This window comes from Mizuhopecten yessoensis, unplaced genomic scaffold, assembly GCF_002113885.1.
Source record: "Mizuhopecten yessoensis strain PY_sf001 unplaced genomic scaffold, ASM211388v2 scaffold9963, whole genome shotgun sequence".
NCBI lineage: Eukaryota > Metazoa > Mollusca > Bivalvia > Pectinida > Pectinidae > Mizuhopecten > Mizuhopecten yessoensis.
In genome coordinates this window covers 1089586-1117177 of record NW_018408310.1, presented here as the reverse complement: position 1 = coordinate 1117177, position 27592 = coordinate 1089586, and the positions used below count along the sequence as shown (strand labels likewise).

General features: G+C 35.7%; 1 protein-coding gene across 4 annotated transcripts; it reads right to left on the bottom strand.

The window, feature by feature from the left end:
* Positions 1–13149: 13149 nt before the first annotated feature.
* Positions 13150–27592, bottom strand: LOC110459074 (monocarboxylate transporter 12-like). Of its 4 annotated transcripts, none has more exons than XM_021511148.1 (6): positions 19632–19767; positions 19199–19313; positions 18116–18200; positions 15956–17853; positions 14136–14993; positions 13150–13666 (listed from the first exon to the last, which is right to left on the bottom strand). In XM_021511148.1, the coding sequence occupies exons 4-6, from the start codon at positions 16047–16049 to the stop codon at positions 13509–13511; spliced, it is 1110 nt and encodes a 369-aa protein (XP_021366823.1). In that variant the 5' UTR covers positions 16050–17853; positions 18116–18200; positions 19199–19313; positions 19632–19767; the 3' UTR covers positions 13150–13508. The 4 variants fall into 4 exon arrangements, with proteins under 4 accessions (XP_021366823.1, XP_021366825.1, XP_021366824.1 ...); XM_021511150.1 differs by having other exon boundaries at positions 18116–18196; XM_021511149.1 differs by having other exon boundaries at positions 19640–19767.

Genomic DNA, 27592 nt, shown 5'->3' with positions numbered 1-27592 from the left:
TAATTATATTTTAATTTTCCTGAAATTAAAAGCATTTAAATGGGCAATAGCTTATCAATATTCTTGCATTAATTTGATTTGGCTTACTTTGTGTACTCTATAACTTGTATTTTCTCATTGACTCATATCTTTGCTAATATTTCTGCAACGACGCCATATTACGTAGAGTTGATTTTAAAAAAAATTCAATGAACGAAATATGGTTCTTGTACAATTGTATGCATATATTTGCCATTTCCAAGGGAGTTGTTTCCTGTATAAGTGTTTTCATATACTTGCCCAATTTAATGAGACAATTTGTTGTACCATACAAATTAATGAATGTCGTTGTTGTTGTTTTTTATATTCACACAATTAATGTTTTGATTATTTGCATGAAAAATGATCATTTATTGGGGGGTTTTCACGTGTGTTTTTTTAATTGTACTGGTGTTTGTTTGTTGTTTTTTTGTTTTTGCTTTTTGCGTTTTATCTTATGTTTAAATTGTTTGCATGGAAACTGTTCATTAATGAAAATTCCATTCTTTATATTGAAACAGTAAATAGATCGATTGAACATATATGCTTTGTTATGATCTATCCAAATGATTATGAATTCGTAGGACTTATGTTTCGCCTATTTTATCAGAACGCGAATAACAGAAAAAAGAAAACCTCATGGAAATCAAAATTATGTAATCAAATGAACATTCATCCTAAGAAATAAAACACGGCAAAACGTCCAAAATGTATGTATATTATTCCTGTGAGCTGGGACTAGCATGGTCAAGACCGATAAAGACTCTTTGCATTCTTATACAAAAGAGAAAAAATAAAATTAAAAAGAGTTTAAAACAATTCTGAAATTTGCTAAAATGTAAAGTTTGAAGTTGCATTGAACACTAGTCTGGCACCTTTAGATTGAAAGCTTGAGCAACAATTACTCGAACGCCACTAGATGGTGGGGAATGCATCTTTTTTGGAATTCCTCTGTGAAGATTATCTGTCACGAATAGGCAGATGGTGGAATCCAAGTGTTGCTGCAAAATAAATGACAGAACAAATCTAAGGTAAACAGTGTTTTAACAGTCATATCCATACCAATCCCACACAAACAAAATCACAATGCTGCAGATAACAACTGAACAGCTATGCAAACAGTCCTTCTGTAACAGCGTTAAGTTAATAGAGTAGTGTTTTCCAAAAAACAAAACGTTCTATATCATGTTACAATTCTTACATCTAATGTCACAATAGAATGATAAGTCAACCTGGAATACACGGCAGCGACAACATGGGAGTACAAAGACAGGACAACCAGAGTTCTTTCATCATAATGCTTACGGGTAAATACTTTTTGCTTCATACAATCAATACCTTCTGAATGTGCCATTGATTAATCTTCTTCAAAATTAGTTGCAGATGATCAGTTATCGTCTTGAATATTTTCAAAATTAGGATTAGTTCTAAACGAAAGCCTTAGAAAACTTGAAGAAATGATTTCGCTTCGTTGCAAGTTATTAAAATCATTTGATTGTTATCAAAAGTTACAAAGTCAACAAATCTGTATTTAAACCACATCAATTCTATGGGTACCCGTAAAACGTACGCGTCGTAAAACGGCATCCAGCTCAGTTTGTGCTGTAGAGTATACATTACCAATTTCTTAAAATTACTTAAAACGTATTGCAATTAAACTCTGTATGGTAATCGAGCCTACGTATATTCTCCCATGATCTAGTTATAGGTTTAGGAGCTATTTAATTCACGCTACTTAGCAGGAGGGTGCGAATTGTGTTCCAAAGGGGATTTTATACGATATACGTTTCTTGTGCATTATGATTAAGCACTAACGTGTAAGTTAGTGCTGGTTGTCAAGGCCGTTTTGAAATTTTCAGTTTATGATCAGGAATTTAGCTTATGTAGTTATATGTTACCAATTTTCTGCACACATGCTTCCTTTGAGGCCCTTGCTAGGATGTGAGTACGGAGATGAAATCAAATACGTAACATATTAGATACAGCAAACATCCGAAACGGTCGGTATATTTATTTAAAAATTGTTAAAATGATTGAAATGCTTTTAAAGTCAAAGATTTTCATAACAAAAATACTTCTTTAAGATAATGCAAAATAAATAACAAGCACAATATCAGCTGATCCTTTTTCTGAAACCGAAACAATATACCAGAACATTTTTAAACAAAAAAAAACTATGAAATTATACAATAAAATGCATTGTACATCATACCTGATTTTATTCTGTTCCAGTTTTTGCGATTTGCACACTTTGCTGCGACGCCCAGAGACTCACCTACATTATCGGTCAGAAGATTTTACAAACGCGGAACAGGGCTGCCTCCTTCATTGTAAGCATAGATACAGAACAGAAACCTACACACTCCTTTAACGAGCTGGTCATCTCTGATAACGGTACTATTCAATTTCCCGTTAGTAACGAGATGTATTGCGCGACCAACGTAACATCGATGATATGTAAGTGTAGTCTAGATTCATATTCAAAGCATGTAAATGTGAACAACCTAAATAACGATAATCCGGTCTTCAGTACAATCTGGGAACTGTCCATGGATGTCCCAAACAAGCTCAATCCCACCGACTTTACTCAAGACATTCTTAAAACGGATGTAAACGAAAGCAAGTGTTTACACAAAGGCATTTCAACACACATCCATTTCTGTTATGTCGATGCTACAATGGCCAACGTCGAACTAGCCTCCAATACTCATCTATATGACAATTTTACAATTTTCAATAGTGACAGCACTTTTCATAAAAGGAATTTGTGTGACTTACCTCGTCGACAGCCTATATCTTATATATGCGCTTGTGAGGAATCGTGCCATATATTTGCAGCATACAACCTGACAGTTGGCGAAAACCTCAATGTGTCATATCTGAATCTCATGATTAATTCTAGACAAAACTATTCCGATATTTATATTGTATTTCCACGTCAGTATGTAGGGCGGCCTAAGACCTGCACTAACGATAAAGATACTAGAAATTCTGGCTTTTTATTGGATGCAACCAGTCTAAAGACAGTAGATTTTGTCCTATCGATATTATCTTTATTAACACTCTTCTTGACAATATTCTTCTTTGCGACATGTCCAGAACTTAGAAATCTCCACGGAAAAAATCTGATGTCGCTTTCCGTCACCATTTTCTTCTCACAAATCCTTTTTCTACACGATGTAGGGACACTCAATGATAAGCTCTGCTCAGGAATAGGGGCACTGCTTCATTTTTGTTGGCTCTCCATCTTTGTTTGGACCTCATCAATGGCTTTCGATCTGGCCAGGATATTTGGATTCAAGTTTGCCATGAATCAGCGAAGGTCAACGAACGACAACAAACGATATGTTAAATACGCATTCGTGGCTTGGGGCTGTCCTGCCTTAGTTGTTCTTATATGCGTGGTAGTTAATTCAGACTTGGATAATAGCCAACAGCTGTATGGGACAATCGTCGATGGTGGAGTTTGTATGGCGTCAAGCAACGTCATGATTTTTGGCTTGTTTCTTCCATTTTGTATATCCATCTTGTTTAATATAATATGCTTCATAATAATTGTACATGGCATCGAAACGAACAAATCAAAGAGCTCCAGGAACACCCGAAATCTAGAAAAGACGCGATGTTTCATTTACGGCAAAATATCGACTCTTCTAGGACTTTCGTGGATCATCTGTCTTGTTGCCACTGTGGAAGATTCCAGGACGTTTTGGTTTTCATTTTCCATTATGAGTAACTTACAAGGAGTTGGTATTTTCGTATCTTTTATCCTTCTGAACAGACGGGTTAGAGGTGTAGTGAGAAGAGAGCTTACGAGTCAAAATACTATTGATGCTACAGTCGCTAATGTGCAGAACGTCTATGAATCGTTACAGCGAGACAGACGTGCATCTTGCATATCCGATGGTATCATGCAAAGAGAAAATTTGGATAGAGATGTCACTGACTACAGTTATGAAAATCCAATTTATGCGCCAGATGAAATGGAAAATGAACGTTGCAAGTCCGTTGCAATTTAGTTTTGTTAATCCATACTACGATGGCGTGCAATATAAGAAGAAAATTGTCCATGATATTATGGGATGAGGCAAGTTTAAGATTCGTTAGTTACCAAAAGGTACCACCTATTTAAGACTCACGTTATGAAAAAAATAAAAATGCTTCAAAATAATTTACTTTTAAATTTAATTTAAATCATTTAACAGTTAGAATATGGAATAACGAGGTTCTCTTCGTTAGTATGAATACTTTACTCAAATATGATTTCTGTTACCGAGCATTCAGTAATTGCCTTACTTTTCATTTTTTGCTCTGGAATTGAAATCTTCTCTGATTTATAAGTTGAATAAAACAAATATCGAATTGGTATGGTCACAATGATTTTTGCATGAATAAGTGATAAATGCATGTTTTATGCATCCCAAAAGAAATTCCGGAAATGTATATGTCTTTTATTTTTAAGAAACACCTGTTGCTTTATTCGGTGTACCTGAAAGAAGTATATTTAGCTTGTAATATAAAGTTATTATTTCTGCAGTAATAGTTAACGGATATACGTTTATTGTATTTAAAGATACAAAAATCGAACAAACCGGCCGAATATTAAGCACACGTTTCAAATAGTAAAGACATATCAGTTGATTACTTCCATGTAATTAATTTAGCCTGTATCAAGTTTCTATCAGCATGAAGTTGTTTTCTTTTCATTGCAAAATCAAAATCAGGTACATGATATTATCTTTTTAAAATGCAAATAAAATGTAATCAAAAGGAAAAAGTGCTATGAAAAAATGACATACTAGGTCGCATTTCTTGGATGTATTTATAAATGACATTCGGCATTCTGCGTTAACGAACTATTCAAAACACAATTTTAATTTATAACCAGTCCAATATGAATTTTAAACTTAAAGCAAAAACATGGGAACTCGAGAAAAGATAAAGTAATAAACATCGTGTTGCTTTAAAATGCACACACGTCGGCCAGCTACATGTATACAATCGAAGATCATGGCTTTATTAATGTTATTGCAGTAAGAATGGTAACTCGGACAAGCTTGGCTCAATCTAAAATACAGGTAAGAAGTGGTCATCCCAGCTACAAATGCTACGCATTCAAAACGTTTTACATATGTTTATACATAATGTAGTTATGTACATTTTTGTTGACAAACACTCTTGTCTTCGAAACTGGAGTTATAGTGCAATTGTCTTCGGAATCTCGTTAACCCTTTCACCGCTGTAGACTCATCCAGATCAATGAATGGTAGAGTCTACTAAAGTTACATAGGGGTGCAAGGGTTAAGTTGCTGATTTTAGAAGTTCAGTTCTGTTTATTGGGTTCAACGTCCTATCAACAAATAATGTCATTGAGGATGTGCCTCCACGTATGCGTGTGTGCTGCGTATGCTTATAGTGTTGTATTGGCTTCCTTGTAATAGGTGGTGTATCTGATGCCATCTTCGGCACAGTGTTTCACCCGCTCTCATTTTACGAACACAGGGAAATCAGTCAGGGGACGCAACCCATACTATTTTTGGCTTAAAAAAGAAGGTCGGGAAAAAGCAGTTAGACAGGAGAGAAATTATAAAGGTTCCTGAAATTTATTATAAACATATGTTTGTAAATAAATAAGACTTTCTGCTTACGATTTGATAATTCCATGTGATTAAACGAAACGTAGTTGTTTGAAAATAAATCATCGCTCAATTTTTTATGGTAAGCTGATCATTCAGGTTATTAATTACATGTAGATACACCATGGTAACTACGATGCGTGTTGCTTGATGGGAAACTAAATACTAAGTGAATACTCAAAAAGCAAATTCAGCCCCAAGACGCGTATTAAGGACATCTTGGTAAAGCAGTGTACATTTTTTCTTCATTCTTACTAGGTAAATATGACTATCAATGCATCCATGTAGCACCTCTTACCATATTTTTCAGACACAACGTGTCCTCAAAAGCTTAAAATGTCTCGCATTTTCTTAACCCATCGAACAATAGAAGGCCGGTAGAATATATAGAAGTCTCAGAATAGAACTCTCCTGCTATCTAGGTTGCGGACTCTCTCACTTCACTTCATGTCAATAAACATTGTCGACATTTCAGAAACTGCTTTGTCAGTATTTCTTAATTATGGATTGTAGAAAGGTTTATGTAGCACAACAAGCGAGGTGTTTTTGTGTTACGTTTCGATGACTAGTACTGTATGTACATGAACGCTAAATTTGTAGCCGAATCGACCCGGATTTTATATTACCAACACGTACATATTTCCCCTTTGTGTCATTTGTCGGATGAAGGTGAATGCTTACATACCTTACTGGTCATCTAAACGTCACACACGAACACGTTACAGGTTTCTAAAGCAACAAACTGCAAAGGAGACATAACATAAATGCTATGTTGGTGTATCAAACCTAGACTTAACGCGATTGGCATACCAAGTACCATATATGATATCCAATAACCAATCAGTAGGTCTTTCGTCGGTAATATTTCCAAAGGACGACAGCCAGAATGAACAAAAAACCACGCCATGAGCAGCTGACAGACTATAGTATGAAGCTTGGTATGATCCTGTTATGTCGACAGACCAACTTGTAATGAAAAGTGTGTCAATATGTTACTTTTCACACATACTTGTAAAGATGGCGGATATGACGAGACCATTCATGTAAGGTAGTAGTATACACAACCCAGGTACCACTCTACTTAATGTGGTTAATATGTTCATAAAAAATAATAATAGAGCTTCGTGTTCATCAAAACCCTTCGTCTGAATGAATTCTTAAATGTAAATCAATGCTGCACCAAACGAGGAGAGTGTAAAAGAAATTCCAAGAGTGAAGGTGATGAAAATACATTTTTTTTTTCAATCCATTTATTTTATCAGTGCAGGTGTATTGTTCATTATATATGTCTATGTCACAAGAGAAAGATACGTTGACGTCATTGTGTAGATGCTGTTGAACACATGACAGTTGTTTGCTGTCTGTATCTTTTTGCACACCGACTGATTTAGGATTGCAAAGAGCAAAGAAGCAAATCATAATCTCCATGAGTCCGCCCACAATTAAAAGACATCCACGTCACCATATAGATGTATTAGATCCAGCAGGAGAATGGAAAATATTCCACTACATCCAGATCCGAAACGCAATAATTGATATTGCTACAGGCTTTCCTTTTCCGTCGAAGTATTCACCAACAGATGTCAGACAAGAGAGAAAGGTTGAGGAAAAGCCGAATCCTGTTGAACATATCGATATAAAAATTGTGTTCAATCATTCGCCAGGATATATTCACTGCACATATAACAGTAATAGATTTTGATGAGAAAACTGTTGTTGTTTTTTAGAACTGTAACTTGTTTAATATGACAACTGTTAGTGTAGTTTTATTTCAAAACACTCCATAAACATTCATCATGCCTGTGATACAATAGAAAATTATCAAAGTGATCGGTCGTTCTAAATCTAAAGCAACTTTTACTTAATTAAGTTTCGACACTAGTATTTCCAAGTCGGCTTCATTATGGTTTGCTCTCTTATATAATTTTCCTTAGATTATTACTTCTATGAACAACATTTTTAAAAACTGCATATTTAAACTTGATAATGATATATCGGCGGAAGATATCGATGGTAATACGTACGCTGCACTTATAAAAGATTACTGTAATACCGAGAAATCTTCGCCACTGTTTGACTTTTGCCTTTTCGACCTTCGCAATGAGTTCGAATTATAATGACAATAAGCATAGGTTGACGGCATACAAATAAATGGTAATTACTTGTGAAAGGTAATATTTGACTTATTAAATAATAATTATTTTACTATCATATAAGGATATTGCTGTCACTTTGAAATGTATGAGATATATATTCTATAAACTTTAGCATCAATACAAATGAGAATGATCACAATGCTTATATCCGTAGATTGATATGTAGCTACAGCAGCTGTTAATTATATTTGGTTACTGACATACAGCTAGAAGCATAGCAACAACATCTTTGTATCTATCAAATAATATCGGTACCATTTTCTCCTGGAAAAGGCATGTACTATCTTGTTTATTACATACATAAAGAAAATCAGATACATTGTTTGCATGTCTCTGATTTATAATGATTGCTATTATATTATTTTTGCTTATACGGTTGACAAAGTCAAATATTGATTCAGGTCCGCTTAGTGAGAAATTGTCAGAGCTGTCTATATTCTCTGCTTGTTTTTGAACCGAAAGTTAGTTCGAACAATTTTAAAACGAATTCCGAATGCAAGTTGAAACTGATCAATAATAACACATTTTTATAGAAGTGGGTAATATGTAGGTGTGCCAGTATATGTACAGCAGTATATTCTATATCTGAACTTCTATTTGACAATAAAGAATCAGTTGCAATAAAAAGATATTGATTACAGGCAAATTGACGCATTCGACGCATTATTTGCAAAACTAACTTTTCAAAACATAAAACACGTTGTTTACTCAAATTTGAAAAAAAATAACATCAACTAGTCTTCAGATTGTCACGGTGAACCTGATCATGTACCATGTGAATCTCTCAGTACCTATTGAACGTACCTATTGCAGGAATTATGAAAATATTTATTCGACAGCCTGTTAGCTTATCAACGAAACTGGCATCAACTAGGATACCAACCTGCAACTAAACAAAAGGAGACGATGAGGTAAGGGATACTTGTGGCAACGAATGAAGAAGAAAATATTAGAAAAGCCAGCAGTCCACCAAATATTCCAACCTTTCTGACGCCGTACTTATTTACACAATGTCCACAAATTCTACATTAAAAACGGTTGAACAGTGAATCTATATTACGCCTATACGCAGTTTACTGCTACCAATCAAAATTGATCATTAAATGTCCGTCAATATTGGTTGCATGCCTAGCATGTACAGTAAATGTATTTCGTAGCTCTTAAAGCTGAAAGGCGAATTAGATTTATCTTATTAACCCGGACTATCAGCCCAAAAATGGCGTGCACATAACATTCAGCTATTAAACAGAACTGTTTTCATCTTGTCGTTGAATACTACCAAACTTCTCAGGTTAAGGTTGAATATTGAACTTTATCAAAACATTTTTTTAAAACAATACTCATTTTAATTTTAAAGACAAATCTCACAAAACTGCACTATATACATATATATTTATGCAATTAAGCACCAGCAACAACAAGAATTAGGGAAAAAGAGTAGATTAGAAATGTTTTCTCATAATCCTTGGAAGAGGTGGTAATTGACTAAGCAAACAGAATCCAGATGTCTGCATGAGGATCAGGTTTATTCCCGAGCCAGGCTGCACGCAGGTCTAGGATGTATATGTATAAGGAATCGAAGTCAAGTTTACATTATTTGACATCCTAAGGATATTCGTTTACTTGTTAAACGGAGTACGTTTCCTTGTCATCAGCCGAGTGTGTAAACTCAAAAATACATAATACGACCGCTCAGGGCAGATCATGTCTTCGGTTCGTACATGCAAATAATTTTATCAATTTTAAAAAATAGCACATTTTTAATCGACATCAATCTGATAAGCCATGTATTTAAATGATATTTATTTTAATAACGCATGCTATAAAAATAACTTTTCATGCTTGACATTAACCGCTGTTGAACGACTAACCTGCTATATCCAATATCCCTGTAGTAACAGCTTGGACAAGTACTGTTTGTGCTTTACTTTCCCCGAAAACACGACGAAACTCCACGTTTAACACTGCCATGTTAAAGGGAAAACCAGCGCACAGAAAAAGGCTCATAATATAAACTGTTAATACAAGATATTTTCTTTGTAAAAAACATCCGCCTAGGTGTAATATTTTGCTTTTACCTACTTCTTTGTGACATCCATACGAAATCAAGTATCGAGGCGCCGTCATGAATTTGGCTTCTTTCATTTTACATTGTGTCTTAAACAACTCATCATGCTTTAAAATATGTTCCATCATGCCTGAAGTATTGTTCCATGTGTACGTAATTCCTATATATGCATAAGATGCATGCAATCGGAAGTAAAAAACACCAGAAGTGTCATGGCTAACATACATGTGTTCGTCTAGTCTAGTCGATCCGTCCCATCTAAATTACTGTAAACGTCAAAACATCACAATGCCTCAAAATTATTTCGATTCGAACTCTCTTGCCCTAAAAGTCATCCTGTATTTGTACCTTCAACAAGAGGCCAATTACCTTGAGGGCTCGAGCTATATTCCTATTTGTTTTAACTGTTACCATCTTACATTCAGCTTAGTAAGACGTAATAGGATATAGATGGATATATTTCAAAATGATACAAATCATTTTTATCGCAGTTCTTATTTAGTTTATGGGGATATTACACGTCTATTCCAAATAAAATGATAATAGACGAAATTGTCTGAAAACAAAGGCAAAAGGACGGCGATGTCGACAAATGTATCAACACTGGCATATCTGAATTAAAAAAGCAATACCCTTAGGTTCAATGTTGCAGTAGAAATTTAATGAGGAAAATTAAGCTTCTAATGCATCTTTGATAAGACCAACCAGAATTAAGCGCTTTTGTATAAAATCCTTTTGTATATGAACATGTGTAAACCATTCTTTCCCATAACATGTCTGTTTTCACACTATAATTTACTTTCAATAAAGCTATTTTAAAGATTTATATTATCGTGTTTAGTCTGCACTAAACCCAACAGCACACACAGGTTATACTCTGCTATGTTTTTTGTCGATAAAATAATAAACACTTAAATTGTCGAAAATGAGCATTTATTCTAAATGCCAGAAATCGAACATATGTATATATCTTTGTGTTGATTTTTATAATAAGGTGTACAAAGAACCAAAAATGATGGGGCTTGCTTCAAAATAAACGCCACAAACTTAAACTTAAATATTACCATATTTCTGTTCAAGTGCCTCACTATAGTCTAACTTGACACACCACCGCAAAATCAAAACTAGAATTCCACCAGTTGGGTTATTTCGCTGTGGTCATAGGATAGCTATGTTTTGCATACAAGATAGCTGTATTGTAACTAGAAGATTGTTGTGTTACGGATAATACTTAAGTGATTTTGGACACAACATAACACACTCATCATTGTATATGTATCACAAAAGGGGAACAGCCACATAGCCTTAAACTGATATCGTCAAAACTTGTGCCGAAGCAATCACAGCGATACGATGCACTGTACATGTAGTTTTGAATTTTGCTTTCGTAAACGGCTTCATCGAAAAAAGTTTTTAGAGTGCGTGCTCATTGGAATATCCGGTTTAGTTAATTGACGTCCAGTCTTGCTTATTGGGTTAACATCATATTTAAAAGATTATTGAAGATAAACTTTCATGCATATAATGAATGCGAAAGTGCAGGAGACATGTTGGAGTATTTGCCTCGTTGTGACAGCACCGTTGTGATGCCGACTTTCGAATGCTACATCACTATGTACGTCACGGTTAGGTTTGGTTTAGAATTGTTTAACGTTCTATCAACAGATATAGTCATTTAAGGACGGCCTCCCCTGTGCACAAGATACATACACGAGTGTTTGCGTGTGTTGTTTGGGAGGCTGCGATATGTTCGTGTTTGTCTTCTTGTGATAACGCGGAACTGGTGCCAACTTTATAGTGCTACAATGTACCTCACTGAAACATATTGCCGAAGACACTCAGCAGGACACCCCGACCAGTCATATTATACTGATAACGGGCGAACCAGTCGTCCCACTCCTAAATTGCGGAGCGTTAAGCATGAGTAGAAACTACCATTTTTACAGACTCTGGTATGTCTCCGCCAGGGAACAGAACCCAAAGCCTTCCTCACAAAGGCGAACGCTCAACTAAAGGCCAAAAGTGAGGCATTGTCAAGGGAGACATTAGGAAGAAGAAAGTTGTTCAGAAAGAAAAGGAAATATACCAAATTTAGTCGACTCTTACGATCATGCATTGGGGGCAGCCGGTTCAATTCTTACGCCCTACCTGCAGGGACATGTACGTCACTGAATACGGCACCCAGCACAGTATTCCATCCGGTCACAGTTTACTGTCAATTCAATACCTTCCTTATTTGGTTGGACGTCCGACATTAAGGCCAAAGCGAGATGGATAGACTGCCAAGAGAGGCGTAAGGAAAGAGAAATGTAGCTAAAAAGGAGGGAAAGTAAAGATATCCCTCAAACTTTAAAGAGTGCAGCATATTTATTTTAGTCGTTTTTGTCCCCCTTAAGTAGAAGGCAGAAAATCAACTATAGTCATAAAACCCTACGACATAATTCCTCGTATTAAACAAGAAAGGACATGGTAAGTTATACCTGCGATGCAGTAAAGGCTAATGCTTCTAAATCACATAAGTTTACTTCCGGTGATTTACGAGAGCATGGTGCCCAAAAAGTATTATTTTTCTTAGTTTTAATTTTGTCCTGCTGTCGTTATGGAAAATTGAGTACTATTTTACTTTGACATTCCAATTCTGAATCAATATTTAGCAACCATATAAATAGCATCATAGGTGGAAAAGCAATCTGTTAAGCTGATCATGAATTGGGTTTACATTGTGTACAGTATTTCTATTTTCCATGTGTCAATGTGTTGCAGTTTGTCTACAAAGAAACTTTATACAGATATGTGTATGAATGTGATACAAAAATTACTCATGAATGAAATGTACAATTCAAATTTACAAAAACAAAGACCTGAAACAAATATTTGGTGCTTATCAATAATATATTCTTTAGATACTTTTGCTTCTCTTAAATTCCGTTTCAAAAAACGAATTATTGAGCTTTAGCAGCTGATCTCGAACAATATAGTACTTTATGCTTATGATGTAATACTGTTATAAAGTGATGTTGGTCAAACGCGGCGTAGTCATTTAAAGACAAATCATCACTCATTTTTTTATGGTTATCATATCCTTAAATTTTAAAACATGTGCCTAGATGCACCATGCTACCAACGACGTGAAATCTCGATAATTAGGCAGTCATCAAATCCTTAAAAGACCAATTCAAGCGCTGCCGAGTGTATTGAATATAAGCATGATGTACATTTCCACTAATTCAAAAAGTTCTATCTGTAAAATATGACTATCACTGGACCAATGTTAATCTCAAAACAGTTTTTCATTTCAGATAAATCGTGTTTTCATGCCATATAATGGTAAGAGAGTGTGTTACCTTCCCAAATCTAACCATAGATTGTCAGTAAAATGCCAAAGAGGCTCAGAATAGCCCTTTCTCATCCTATCTAACTCCTTGCCAGTAGAGGAGTTTATCTTAATTTTATATAAAAAAAAAAAAAAAAAAACTTCGGTTGTTTGCAACCCCGAAAAAGAATTTGGCTACACATCCTGTCACATTAAAGTGACAACCTGCAAAGGTGACACAATACATGGTACTGTAGTACTACAGTTGGGCTCCAAGCGGTTACTTGACAATTTATCATATATCATATCCAGTTTTCTTATGCAAACACTGTTCTCTCATCCAAATAGGGGGTCTGACTTCGGCAACATTTCCGTACTGCAATAGCCAGGATGAACAGAAAGACAGCAACGCCATGAGTAGCTGACAGACTATAGTATGATGTGTGATATGATCCTGTTACGTCTACTAGCCAACCTGCAATGAAAAGGATGTGAATAAATAACTATGTACAGATGCTGTTTATATTAATATTTATTATACAAAGCACAACAGATCACTAAGACGAATGTTTCTTACTTGTGTCCTGTCTGGGCCTCGGACTAACAACCTCCAGCAGCAAAAACATATGATAACATCCTAACCATGAGTTTTACATGTTTAAAGTAGATCTATAGGTACATTAGAATTTAGTTTGTCCGCTAGCAAATCTTCAATACATACATACTTAAATATGGATAACCTGTCTCATTCCACTAAGGAAAATAAGTCCCTCGACTCGTTTGTTTACCGATGCATTTGCGGGGTATACATTTTGAAAGGACGTAGGTCTGTTGGAAAATAATGCACAATCGCGTATGGTCTATCGTCCAATAATCTTTGACTAAATTCAAAAGTGTAGTTATCTCGCAAACATGGTAATATTAATAGCATATCATTTGTATACCTGAAACGGCTCCAGCAACGATGCTGCTCACACCAATAACAGGCATCACTATTCCAATCCCGATGGCATAGTTATCAAGTCCCACAAGTTCCATCGTAGTCATTGATAGGACTGTGTTACAACATCCAAGAGCAATCCCAAAGACGCACATCAGAATCACATGATGGCAGTATGTAGTTGCTATAAGTAGACCCACGCCTGTTAAACAACTCAGACTTGTAAAGAAAGCGGATACGACAAGACCATCTATAAATGGTACGAGTATACACAACCCAGGTAGCACCCTACATAACATAGCTGATGTATTCATATAGAAATAGAATAAAAGCGCTTCTTGTTCCTCAAACCCCTTTGTCTGAAGGAATTCCAACATATATATCAATGCTGCACCAAACGAGGAAAGTGTCAAAGCAATTCCAAGAACGAAGATGATAAAAATGACGTTTTTCTTCAATGTATTTAATTTTTCAGTGCATGTATATTGTTCCTTGGGTAGGTCGATGTCACTAGAGTTGGATATATCGGTGTCCTGATGTAAATGTTGATGAACCGATGATAGTTGCGTCTTGTCAGGATCTTGCGAACAACAGGTTTCAGGCTTAGGTCGTGACACACCAACCGAATTAGGCTTACAAACCGCAAAGAAGCAAATCATGTTCCCCATGAGTCCGCCCACAATTAGAACACATCCACGCCATCCATACATGTCTATCAGATAGTCCATCAGGAAAGGAAATAGCATTCCACCGCATCCAGCTCCGGTACCGATAATTGATATTGCAACCAGTTTTACTTTTCCGTCGAAGTATTCACCAACAGATGTTAAACAAGAGAGAAAGGTTAAGGAAAAGCCGAATCCTGTTGAACAAAAGCGATGTGATAATTAGTTACAATTTACATCCAATATCTAAGTAAATATGCAATAAATTGTTCTGTCTAAAAGAACGATTTATAAAACAATTGTTAGCTGATGACGTATACTTCCACGCATGTATTGTGATGGGTTTCCATGAATTTATAAATAAAATCTTAAATTTAAATACATTTACAGGAGTGACATGAAAGCAATCGTTTCAGCGTTGTTTCAGATGTTTCTTAGTAACAAGCTAATATATCGACATAGTTGTTGTGAGCATAATTTCTGGCGAAGTAATTCCTACGTATTCCGAATGCCTCTTAAATCTTCGGTCGCTTTGAATCGAAGTCAATTTTTACTTTCATCAAACAAGTTTTGACACGAGTATTTCCATATCAGCTTTTCTTTCGAGCAATTGAAAGAACCGTCTATTTTGGCCTATGCTTTTATATCTGAATAGAAATCAAGAGATGTTCTGATCGTTTTTTAAAACGAATTCCGAATGCACGCTGAAACTGATCTATGATTAACAAGTGTGATATAAGAAAACAAAATGTAGGGTAGTTTGTCATTATACATACGGTAATATATCAATTTGATTAAAATCATCTGTTACATGGCTCAGGCAGAGCCATGTAACAGATGATTTTAATCAGATTGGGTAATATATTTGCTTCGACGTAAGTACAAAATGACACAAATAACAAAAATATTGACTACAACAAATTGTATATGTGTCTTGTTATTCGATGCACGGTTAGCATCACTAATTTTCATAAATTTCATTTTACGTAGTCAACTGAAATCGTAAAAGTATTTACAAAATTCAGACTGTCACAGTAAATCCTTCCTCATTCGTATTTCAGTGCTCATTTCATTAATTCTGAAAATATTGATTTATTAGCCCGCTAGGGTTATCAACGATACCTCGAACTACAAGGACACTGTTTTGTTATTAACTGACCTGCAACTACACCGATGGAGACGATCAGGTAACGGATACCTGTGGCAAAGAATGAAGAGGCAAGTCCAAGAAAAGCCAGCAGTCCACCAAACATTCCAACCTTTCTGACGCCATACTTATTTACACACTGTCCGCCAATAATACCTAGAAAAAAATTAAACAGTTTATCTCGTCAACTATTATTTCTAACAAACGATACGGATGTTTGGTTTACACGTCTGCCTTGCAGCTCCTGATGCTTAATTGCGAATGAAATTCAACAAATCAAACCTTTTTCACTGGTCGTTGGATTCTCTGAACTTATCAGAGTAAGAGTGTATAATGGAATTTATCGAAACAAATATCGATATGGACATATTAGATTCATTTCAAAATACAATCTCTCATAAATGTGAATCAATGAAACACATGCTTATTTTAAAATTTTACTAACATTATGAAGGTGATATTCAGAAGAGATCCATTATTATCTTAATTATCGCCATTGATATGAACAGTAAATAAAAATATAAAATACATGTAATGTATTGTTATACATTTTTGTAGCTAGGAAAGTCGAAAATGACTGGTCAACTGTTTATTTTCCTGTCTAGTTAAACGTATGAAATTAGACCAGAACGTGTTGTGATGCCAGTTCACAAAGCGCATATTTATTAATGTTAAGAAGGTATTGGACCGGAAAACAATGCCAGATGACAGAAAAACAGAGTTCGGAGTTAATCTTATACCAATTACTTTTGCCGGTTTACACAAATACAGATCCAGATAAAACAATTTCTGGTTAAGAGGATTATTATCTTGAAATTTGAGTTATTAAATCCAAATTTATAGTAGTTATCTCGCAATTCTGTGTTACTAATTCGAAATATTGAGATATTAAAACTCGTGCAACCCAGCAGCTTATGCTATCGTAACAGGAGAAAGTACAAGATAACTAAAAATAAGTGATCGGTATGGATACATCTTTATCTTTATCTTGTTACGAGGGTTTAGACAGAACACTGTTGATTTTGAGAGTAGATCGTAAGTATTTTTTTTTAATTTTGTCTTCATAAAAATGCTTGCATAGATGTAGAGTTGTATCCAGCTGTCCTACAAATAGTGTCAACAACAAGGATCTCGGCGTGGTTCCGTCATTTGCTAGGTATATCGATTGAGCTATATGGCCGGTTTTGGTCAAAATTAATTAATATTCTTACTGTGCCAGATATCACCATAACTTTAAATAAATCTGGTAAAAAATAACAGAAATACCCCGGCTACAAATGATATTAGCCCACCAGCTATGTGGCAATTGGTATTATGTTTTAACACCTATATGCTACTTAATACCACCTACCGGTAGCATGATAACATCATTATCATGGGTTATCAGTATGAGAATACCCCAGGTGAAGTTGAGAACAACTTGAGTAAAACTTGAGAAAGAATTTTCCCCATTTCCCGGCTTTTGGGAACTTATTTTCTCGCGTCAGGTGACGTCTTACACCGGAAGTGATATCCACACAAAACTGATCCACGTAAGAATATATTCTTTTATAAGCAAATCAATATAAAGTAACGGAAAAGTTATTGTGATGATAATAACACCATTTCAAGCGTAAATGTTAATATGGAATAGCCAATGACGATATGATTGTTTTAAAAATATTGTTTTTCTACGTAGTTTTAAGGTTCATTGTATTCCTCCGCGCAAATTTTCAAAATGTTTTAATTTGTCACAGACTGAGGAATTGTGATAGTTGACCATTGAGCATAGAAGTCACTTGGAAAACACTGTCCTGAAGCCCATCCAAGACCATTAACACTGGGTACATCTTTCAGGAGCTACTGCATGTTGATGGCGTCACTTCAAACTTTGTCAAGAGTCTTCCTCTGTATAGTCCCCGTGTTTTTTTCTGCAATTTTGATCATAACGATAATGACATGATTAATACTACTGAATAGCAAGGCAAATATCTTAGTCACTCATCAAAATGATCCGTACCTACTCTGGCAGTGGAAAGGTCGACCTAATTCTTGATACCTTTGCTGTTCTTTTTATACTGTGCAAAATGCATTGAATAATTTGATATATAATGAAACACATTATGATTAAAAATTAAGTACTTATGATATTTATGATATTTAATTATTGATAAATCCTATGGTTGTACGCACCGGGGTTTGATATGTAAACACTTTGTCCACTTCCGGTTCTTCCCCCTGCGTGAAAGTCCCCTGGGAAATTGAGGCCGCATACTGTCTACAAAAATATAAGGGTACACCTTACGGTATCGGCATATATTACAGTTAACTAGTGAAATATCATGAATTCTCAATTTGATAAAAACATATCTTTAATGCAGTATAGATAAACGAAACAATATATCTGTACAAGTAAAAACTTCACTCTTAATATTGTCCAATCTGAACGGTACATTATATTCCCTGCGCAGATTTTCAGTTTCAAGTTTAGATGAAGTGACGGTAGAATAAGTAGATGTGTTGTCTACCTTTGCAGCATACATTATTGTTTTTACATAACTACACAATTAATATCATTTTTGTCTAGAAATCTCACCAGATAATACTAGGAAACGGCAAAATTGCAGTGAAAACCGGTTCAAAATAGCGCTCTGTATTGTTTTCAAGCGTGACGTCATTTCAACTTGGCGTAAAAAACAACGTTACATAAACGATATATTTATTTCACTTGTATAAAACGAATATGTGACTATTATTAAAAGCGTTGGGGGCTACGTTTAACGCTTTAACCTAGAAGATGGTTGATATTTTATCCAAAATAGTCAAATAAATATAGCTACATTGTCAAAAGAAATATTTGCAAAACTCGCTGCAATTTTGACAAGAGGTATAAATGATCTTTTATGTAAATCATCTTATGTTCCGGCTTTTCTCTCTCTCTCGGAAGATGACGTTATTATCAAATCGTTGAAATTACATTTGCGTGCTGTGGGACAATTATTGAGTGACAATTGTGCAAAATTTAAGGATATTGAGCGTGAACGGAATTTTCTGAACGACAAAATCAATTCCATTAACAATTTATATAATTATAATAAAAAGGATCAAGTATGTACGATCCGTTCCCTCGCAGTTGATGGACCGTCAGTAAGTTATTTTCATAAAAAGGTTTGGTGTCCAGCAGCTTTACTGCATTTTCCTGTTGTTTTTGTTAAATACACTTAGAAGGAAGCTTTTCTAAATCCAATTAAACTAATAAGTAATATTTTGAGCTACCAGTATTTTTTTTCCAGAACTGCAGGCACGATGGTCCAATCAATCAACTGTATCACACTGGATCGCTTAGTGGATATCCACAGTCATTAAGTCCCCAACCACGCAGTGTCGTTCTCTATAACAGAAAATTGCGTACCAGAGGATTGCTGAAGAAGGAAACGCATTGAGGTAGATTAGATAGTAATAGGCTAGATATGGATCGGATTTTGAGATGAGAAGGTAAATTGAAAAAGGAGAGGAAATACAGTGATTTTCGATGGAACTTGTAACTAGTAAGATTAAACGAAAGAGTGAACTAAGAAGCTGTAAATATATTTAAATGTTGTTTCATGAATGTTGATAAAATATAAAAAAAAAAAAACACAATTTGTTTCTGTGGACTTTATATCAAAATAGGTGTAACATATTTTACAGAGAGGAACAAAAGGCTTACATAGGTACCAATAGTTTTGGGAAAATACACAACACTGGTGTCGTCATTTGGATGGAACACCTAATATTGGCGGATTGGTCGAGTGGTTAACACTTCAGCCTTCCACGCAGGCGGCCGGGGTTCGATCCTCGAGGTCGCCGAACGCATGGAATATCAGAGAAAGTGTTTTTCTCCTGCCGACACAACTCCAACAACCCAGGTGGAGTGTAAAATGGTCTGGGGTGGATGTTGCGGTATCTGTGCTGTAGCATTCAAGTGAGGTGGCACTATAAAATATGCTGTTGGAAGGACATGTTAGACTTACACAAAATGTTAGACTTACACAGGTTCAATTAATCAACGACCTTGCTACATTCTGAAATAAGGATTGAATATATTGATTTTGTCGATTTCATTGGAGGTGAATCGGGTGATTAAGTGACTTGATATAAATTCAACACAAACTGCATCCTTAAATAAGAACACATGCAGACGCTCCAAAGCCACATACACGTTAGCGTTAGTGCAACTTGCACACATATATATTGACTTTGTTTGCATTCTATTTATAACCACATTTAATAAATAAGTAAAAAACATAGGAGGATATTATCTCAACTTTGTCTTGGCTTTAGATTAAAAACCACTTATCTCTTATTTCATTAATTATTATTTCATTGGAATAGCAATTTTAGATTTGTTCGAAAGTGTTAGACTTACCTGTTGTAACTACTAACCCAGTAGTTATAGCTTAGACAAATTCAGTCTGTGCTCTACTGTCGACAAAATCACGAGAAATGTCTCTTTTAACACCGACATGTTGAACTGAAAACCGGCACACAAAGAAAAATCTAGGAAATTTACTTCCTTGTTGAAATCCTTGACCTGACCGTTTTCCGTCTGACTTGTAAACGAGGTGTTGCGACAGATACGTACAATGCACAAATGACGATAACAAAATATTTAAATGTGTGAAGGTATTTTACCAGCTGACGTACTTGTTTTCAGTTAACTCGGACGTACTTATCACTTATCTCAAAATGCCTAAATATATGTTAGATATGTTGGATATGGATTATCGTTTGCAAACTATGATATTTACTGAAACTTACATAAGCGTAAACAGTACTTCGTCTGCTCAGTTAAGTGCAATGTACCATTAAAAGGTTTTAAATATGAAAGCAAACTGAGAAAAATCTATCACACATTAGTGACTACCGAGTTACAAGCGGTTAATCATGCCAGAACTTATCTGTAAACTTGCTTATGGGATGCTTCATGGTGCGTGCTCCTGCTGCCATCTTTCGTAAGACCAACCAGACTTAAGCGCAATTTAGCTCACCTGCAAATCCTCTTCTTCTGTAGAAATGAAAGGATTTGTTCCATATTTGGTCTTAAGCATCCTTCGTTGAAGGGGAACCAATTTTGTGTAAACCGTGGGTCTGGCCCGATAGGTGCCTGAGTGGCAGGACCCAATAGGGGAAATATAGCAAATTCTTTAAAATCCTAATTCTTCTGTAGGAATGAAAGTATTTGTTCCATATTAAGTCTAAAGCACCCTTGGGTAAAAAAAAGGAACAAATTGTGTATAAACTGTGAGTCTGGCCCCTGGGGGGTCTGAGCGGCGGGGCCCAATAGGGGAAACATAGCAAATTGTTTAAAATACTTCTTCTTCTGTAGGAATGAAAGGATTTGTTCCATATTTGGTCTGAGGCATCCTTGGGTGAATGGGAACTAGTTTTGTATAAACTGTGAGTCTGGCCCCTTAGGGGCCAGAGCGGTGGGGCCCAATAGGGGAAACATAGGGTCTGGACCCACCCTTTGAGACCCTGGGTCATAACTTTGAAACGGTTTAGATCACCAAAAGTAGTCTTTGTATTAGAATAGACACTGGGGTCTGACCGAACACTTAGGGACCTAGCTTTTTAGTTTTTTTGAAAACAGTTGAGATCCCCACCCTATAACCATGCATATATACAATTGCTGAGTATAAAGAGAAGAATGCGCATATGCTTCCAGGATGGCCTTGGGGTCTGCCCCACCCTTGCAGACTTAACCCCTGGGTCATAACATTAAAACGGTTGATATCCCCACCCCAAGACTATAAATACAAATGCCAGACAAAAAGATACGAATGCATTCATGATATTATAATTGATCCTGGGGTCTGGCCACAACCCTAGGGATCTAGTTTCTGAGTCACAGCTTGGAAACAGTTGAGATCCCCACCCCATAACCATACATTAAATTGCTGGGCATGAAAAATCTAATACAGACATACTTAAAGATTTGGCATTGGGATCTGGCATTTTCCCTTGAATATTTTGCCATGCTTGCTTTGATATCCAGGTGAGCGAATCAGGCCCTCTGGGCCTCTTATTAATATAGACCTTTTGTATATGAACATGTGTAAACTATTCATACCCGCCACACCCCATATTTTAGGATATCCCTACTCTATTTAGAGATTTGTGGACGGTGTTTCGTGGTTATACAGTTGCACATAATTTCGATCGATCGATCAAATGTATTGATGAATCTAAAAGGCATTTGAAAGTAATTTAACATTCAAGAAAACTGATTTAAGGTATTTAGTCTTACTTAACTCGCCACTGCACAAAAAGTACGCTGTGGTCATAGGTAGCATTTTCTATACAAGATAGCTTTACTGTAACTAGAAATTGTTATATAAAAATATATGAAGAATATATGACGGAGGCCAAGAGATGGAAATATCTACATATAGGCCGAAGCCAGGTAGACCCAGGTAGGATGAAAGATAACGGATTTCGGATACAACATTATAGTTATCATTATGTATGTAGCACAAGAGGGAAACACCTACATGACCTTGAGCTGACACCGTCCATATGCGTGACATTGATAAAACACAACAGTAAGCCCGAGGTTATCTGGCTCTCGACGCGTTATCTAAAGATTCCTACTAGTTTATTGTACAGTATGCACGCTTACACAACACACATGGAGGCACGTTTTCAAATTACCTTAGCTGTTAATAGAATGTTTAACACCCCTGCAGGTAGGGGATGAAGAAAAAGAATAAACCTACTGTAACCCAAAGCATGTATCGTAAGAGGCGACTTATGTTGAAACCCCCTGCAGAATTAGGGATTTGCGTTTGTGCCCTCTACCCTCTACTTTGGGGACACAAATACGACCAAAATAAATCTGATATACCCATTGCAACATTTGGATTTTTTATCTTTCTTTTTTCTTCAGACAACCTTTTATTTTCTAGCGTCTTGTTTGGCATTACTTCACTCGGTTTTTAATGTTGAGCGTTTGCCCAGGTGAGGAAGGCTATGGGTCTTGCCCCCCTGGGGGCTGAGGGGGGAGGCGCAATGGGGGAAATATAGCAAATTCTTTAAAATCCTTATTCGTCTGTAGGAATTAAAGGATTTGTTATATATTTGTTCTAAAGCATCCTTGGGTAAAGGGGAACCAATTTTGTATAAACCTTGGGTCTGGCCCCTGAGGGGCCTGAGCGGTGGGGCCGAATAGGGGAAACATAGCAAATTCTTTAAAATCCTTCTTTTTCCCAGGCCAGGATATATCAAATTCTTTAAAAATGGTAGTTGTTATTCCCTGCTTAACGATCAGCATTATGGGTAATAGCGATAACTGGTTCACCCGTCGTCAGTATAATTTGACCTGGCGGGATGCTGTACTAGGTGCATTCGGCATGGTGTTTCAGTGAGATAACACTATAAAGTCGGCATCAGATCACAAAGAGGCAAGTAAACCAACATACCCTGTCTCCAGCATGCATTGACTTATGCACGCTTACACAACACACATGGAAGCACGTCATTAAATGACATTACCTGTTAATAGGACGTTAAACAAAACAAAACAAAACAAAACATAACCAAACCAATCATTCACTATTTTCTTTATTAAGTATAAATAGTATTGATATTAATCTAACTTAAGTGACTGACCTAAGGTTAAACAAGGTATTATAGCTATTACAAAACAATTACCATCGTCTATGAATACCAAAAATGTATGTGTGTTTATCATGTGATATTTCCTTTTCGTCATTTTAAAAACTTAATGTTTTTATTCAGCATGTTTAATGTCTATTGTCTTACATTCATATCTTTCTTACATTTTTAAATGCTTCAATGGATGATGGAAAATACATAATATATACTAAACCACGATCAGTGATCCATCTAAAGAGACCGTAGACCGGGATACATTACATAGACGACAAGGCAAGTATTATACCGAAAGCCTGGGCCCTATCGGGATACTGATACGTCTAGTTGTAAGTGAGGGGCCGGAATATAATCAACTGCACCAACAGCAGACCATAAAGAGTTATATAATAATACTTCAAGATATAAACATTTCCATAATATACAGAATTTGTAAGAATAGGTTTCATATTTTCATGACGTATCAAACGACTTTATGTCACTTTCAATTTAAACGTTTATGCGAACATTTGGAAAAGAAATGTTTTCGCTGGCCATACCTATCTCATCAATGACATCTATATTGTCTTCCCCCCTTTACGCTACTTTAAGAGATCAGTGTTGAAGATATACTGAGAATCTGAGGCAGATTCTCGGGGATTATATCAGTAAATTTACCAGTGACTTCACATATCAACTCAATCCTGTCGTTTTATTCCACAGAATGATAAAAGCAGTCTTTGTCACACTGATTAAACATTAAAAAACACGGAATAATACTTATATTGTAATGTTTTCACTCACTGGAACACAACGTCGAACATTACCGGAACGAAAGTGTACAGCCGTGGCATGAGACAATACATGTCTTCTATCGGGTTTTTGAACATATGATATGGTTTGAAATACTAAATTCATAAATTCCCTTAAACTTGGTTCTTAAAAAAGAAACGAGTGTTTTTGAAGTACTGCAGCGGTACCAGGAAGGGACTTAATCCATCCGTTGTAAGTACTGTTGATTAAGATTATTGTTAGTCCCAAAATGTCCTCAGTTGATTTTCGAGATGTACTTGTTAAGTGTTTCAATAGTTTGGTCAGTAAAATAACAACTAATATAAACGATTTGGAAACACTGAAGCTTCCTATGAATGTGTCAACGTAGTGGGTGCTTTATTGATTAAGATGTTGAAACTGTATGGTGTTCTTGTTGTAGATACGTACTGAGTTGTTTGTTACACAATCACTAATACAAAGACTGTCTTTGATTTAAAAGGGGAAATATGTTGGGTTTTTAGTTGTTGTTTTTTGTTGTTGTTTTAATATCCCTTTTAATATCGGATGATACAAACACCGTCAACAGTATCATTACTATACAAATATGAAGATTATGTCATCAAACATAGTACAGGTGACAGGTACTTCAAGCAGTAATATAGGTACAGGTTGATCCGTGAGCCTATTATCATACAGAACCGAACGTCCGTCCGTAAATACTGTAGAGGACAACTTTGTATGTTACACAGCCGGCAGACATTTATTCATAACGGGCAATGTATCGTCACAGATGTATGTAAATGCCAATGGCGATAATGCAGTAACTACAATAAATGAAGTCAAAATCTACACTCTGCCTATCAGCTGTTTTCATGACAATTTACTTTAAAAATCGCCTGTCAACACGTACAATTTTCAGATGATGTAATAGGACCATATGTCAAACAATGAATAATTTAATCTGTCACGACAACAGGTACACCGTGCAGATCTTAACTTTAATAGTGTTTGGGGTAGTAGTAGGAGCGATTTCACCGCTGCTGTCTGCCATCGTAGTGTTGTCTAGTGCGACAGAGCGGCACTTGACCTCGACAGAACTGCACATTAACGTATTGTGACTTGCTGCGTCAGTTAGATATGCATTAACATGCACGTTGTATGTAAATATACTTGATTATTTGACATTTGGATTAAATTAATGTTCTTTGTAATATTTATACGTTACATAAATGTTTATACACACAGTTGTATTTATAAAACATCAAGGCCATGCAATTTAAAACAAAACAAAAAAAAATAACAAATGCTTTATCTTTTCTGCAGGTTAGCAAGTTCAGGTATTTTCATTCGCTTGCCGACAGGGAATCCACTCCAGTGCTTGCTCTTTAGAGTCACAAGACTATAATTTATGGGTAACTCAATTTATGATTACATGTATGTAACCAAAAACGCGTCGTTTTATCCTCTATGTAGGACCTATCGGGACCCGAAATTTTACACAGATGAAACAATATTTTATTATTCATGATTAATAGACTAATCGATTTCGGTGTGTACTATAAAATTATAAGTAAAACACTGTATATACAACAATACACAGAGATCAAATTGTTATATCGGTTGAAGCCAAGACTTTTTCGGACACAAAGAGAAACATATGGCGTTTGATATACAGAAGTCAGAAAGGGAAAGTTGTGTAGGATCGCAAAATAGGTTTGTTTGCCTTACCATTTGTAACCTTTCTGATATCGGCTAACTTCGCTTGATTGTGGTTACTGGTGATAATCCTTTTTCTTCCAGAGATATATCGTTTTTATATTTGATAGTACAGTGTGCTTGCTTGTCTGTTTATAATTATCTCAACAAAGTGCAGTAGATAAAAATATGAGAAAACCAAATAAAAAGCATGCAGATATAGTTATTGGATTACATATATTAAACTGCTCTCCTCATGTTGTATTTACGTATCGAGTAATTGAATTGCAATTTCAAATATGTATCAATATCCCGCCCAAGTATAGACCATGTGTATGGATATTTGGGAGCGGGTGTCAAGGGCAGGACCTCGGTAGTGGGACTAGGGGTTCAACAATCAGTGTTTTTTTCTGTTTGCAAACTAGTTGATTGACCTGCCTACCAACATATAGGCAGCTACGCGTCTGGTATGACACGTTGGTTGGTGAGAAAATCAAAATCAAATTCATATCATTGGACTATCCTTGGAGTACTTGTTGAATTGAGTATATTTACTCAATATTAACCAAATAAAATTCTAAATAATCCGTCCACACAGGTAATGTATTCCGTTGCACACACAAACAAGAGAAGCTACTATGTTTTATTAATGCTGGGCTATTGCAGGGTCCCTGCAGCCGTTACTATATAAAAACGGGCTTGCATTGTATGTTGGGTCCTATCTTCGAGGTGATTTGTATTGGTTTGGAAATGTAATCAATATATTTTCTGTTTCGTTCATTTATCGAGACGTACGGCTTAAACACTATTCGAGTTTTTATCCATTTTAGGTGTACAGGTCCAAACCGTATGGCCCATCATAATGTGACATATAAGTGACCGATACTTTTTTTCAACATATACTTATACATGCTTATGCTTTGTTTTGAACACAATGTGTTTGTACTGGTTTGCATGATGTCTGTCAACTTACCTGCTATATCCAGAACCCCGATTGTAACAGCTTGGACAAGCGCTGTCTGTGCTTTACTGTCCTCGAAAACACGAAGAAACTCCACGTTCAACACTGACATATTAAACGGGAAACCGCCACACAAAAACAAATTAATGGTATTTACTGCCAGTACAATATACTTTCTTTGTAGAATATTCCTGCACGGGCTCATATTTGCAATGACCCACTTATTTGTGTCTTCTATGCAAAATACGAGGCACCTAGGCGTCACTTACTTATCTTGCTTGAAACATTTTCATATGCAACCTAAATACATAATATTTTATCAAGTCCTAAACTAGTTGTATCATGCCTCAGAATTAATTTCGCCTCCAATCTTCTGGCCCTAATTATATATATAAATACCCTTGTCTTTCCAAAAGCGTTTATCCTCTTAATAGGACAACATAAGGGAGCTAACTCTTGCGATTATTATTATTTACCATTAAGTTTAATTTCCGATACATGATCTATATGATACTGTCCACCCGACTCAAACATGCTTTACTCTATTTGTATACCTGATATTTTCGTTTCTTTATAAATGCAAACACCATTTGTTTCAAAAATATTTT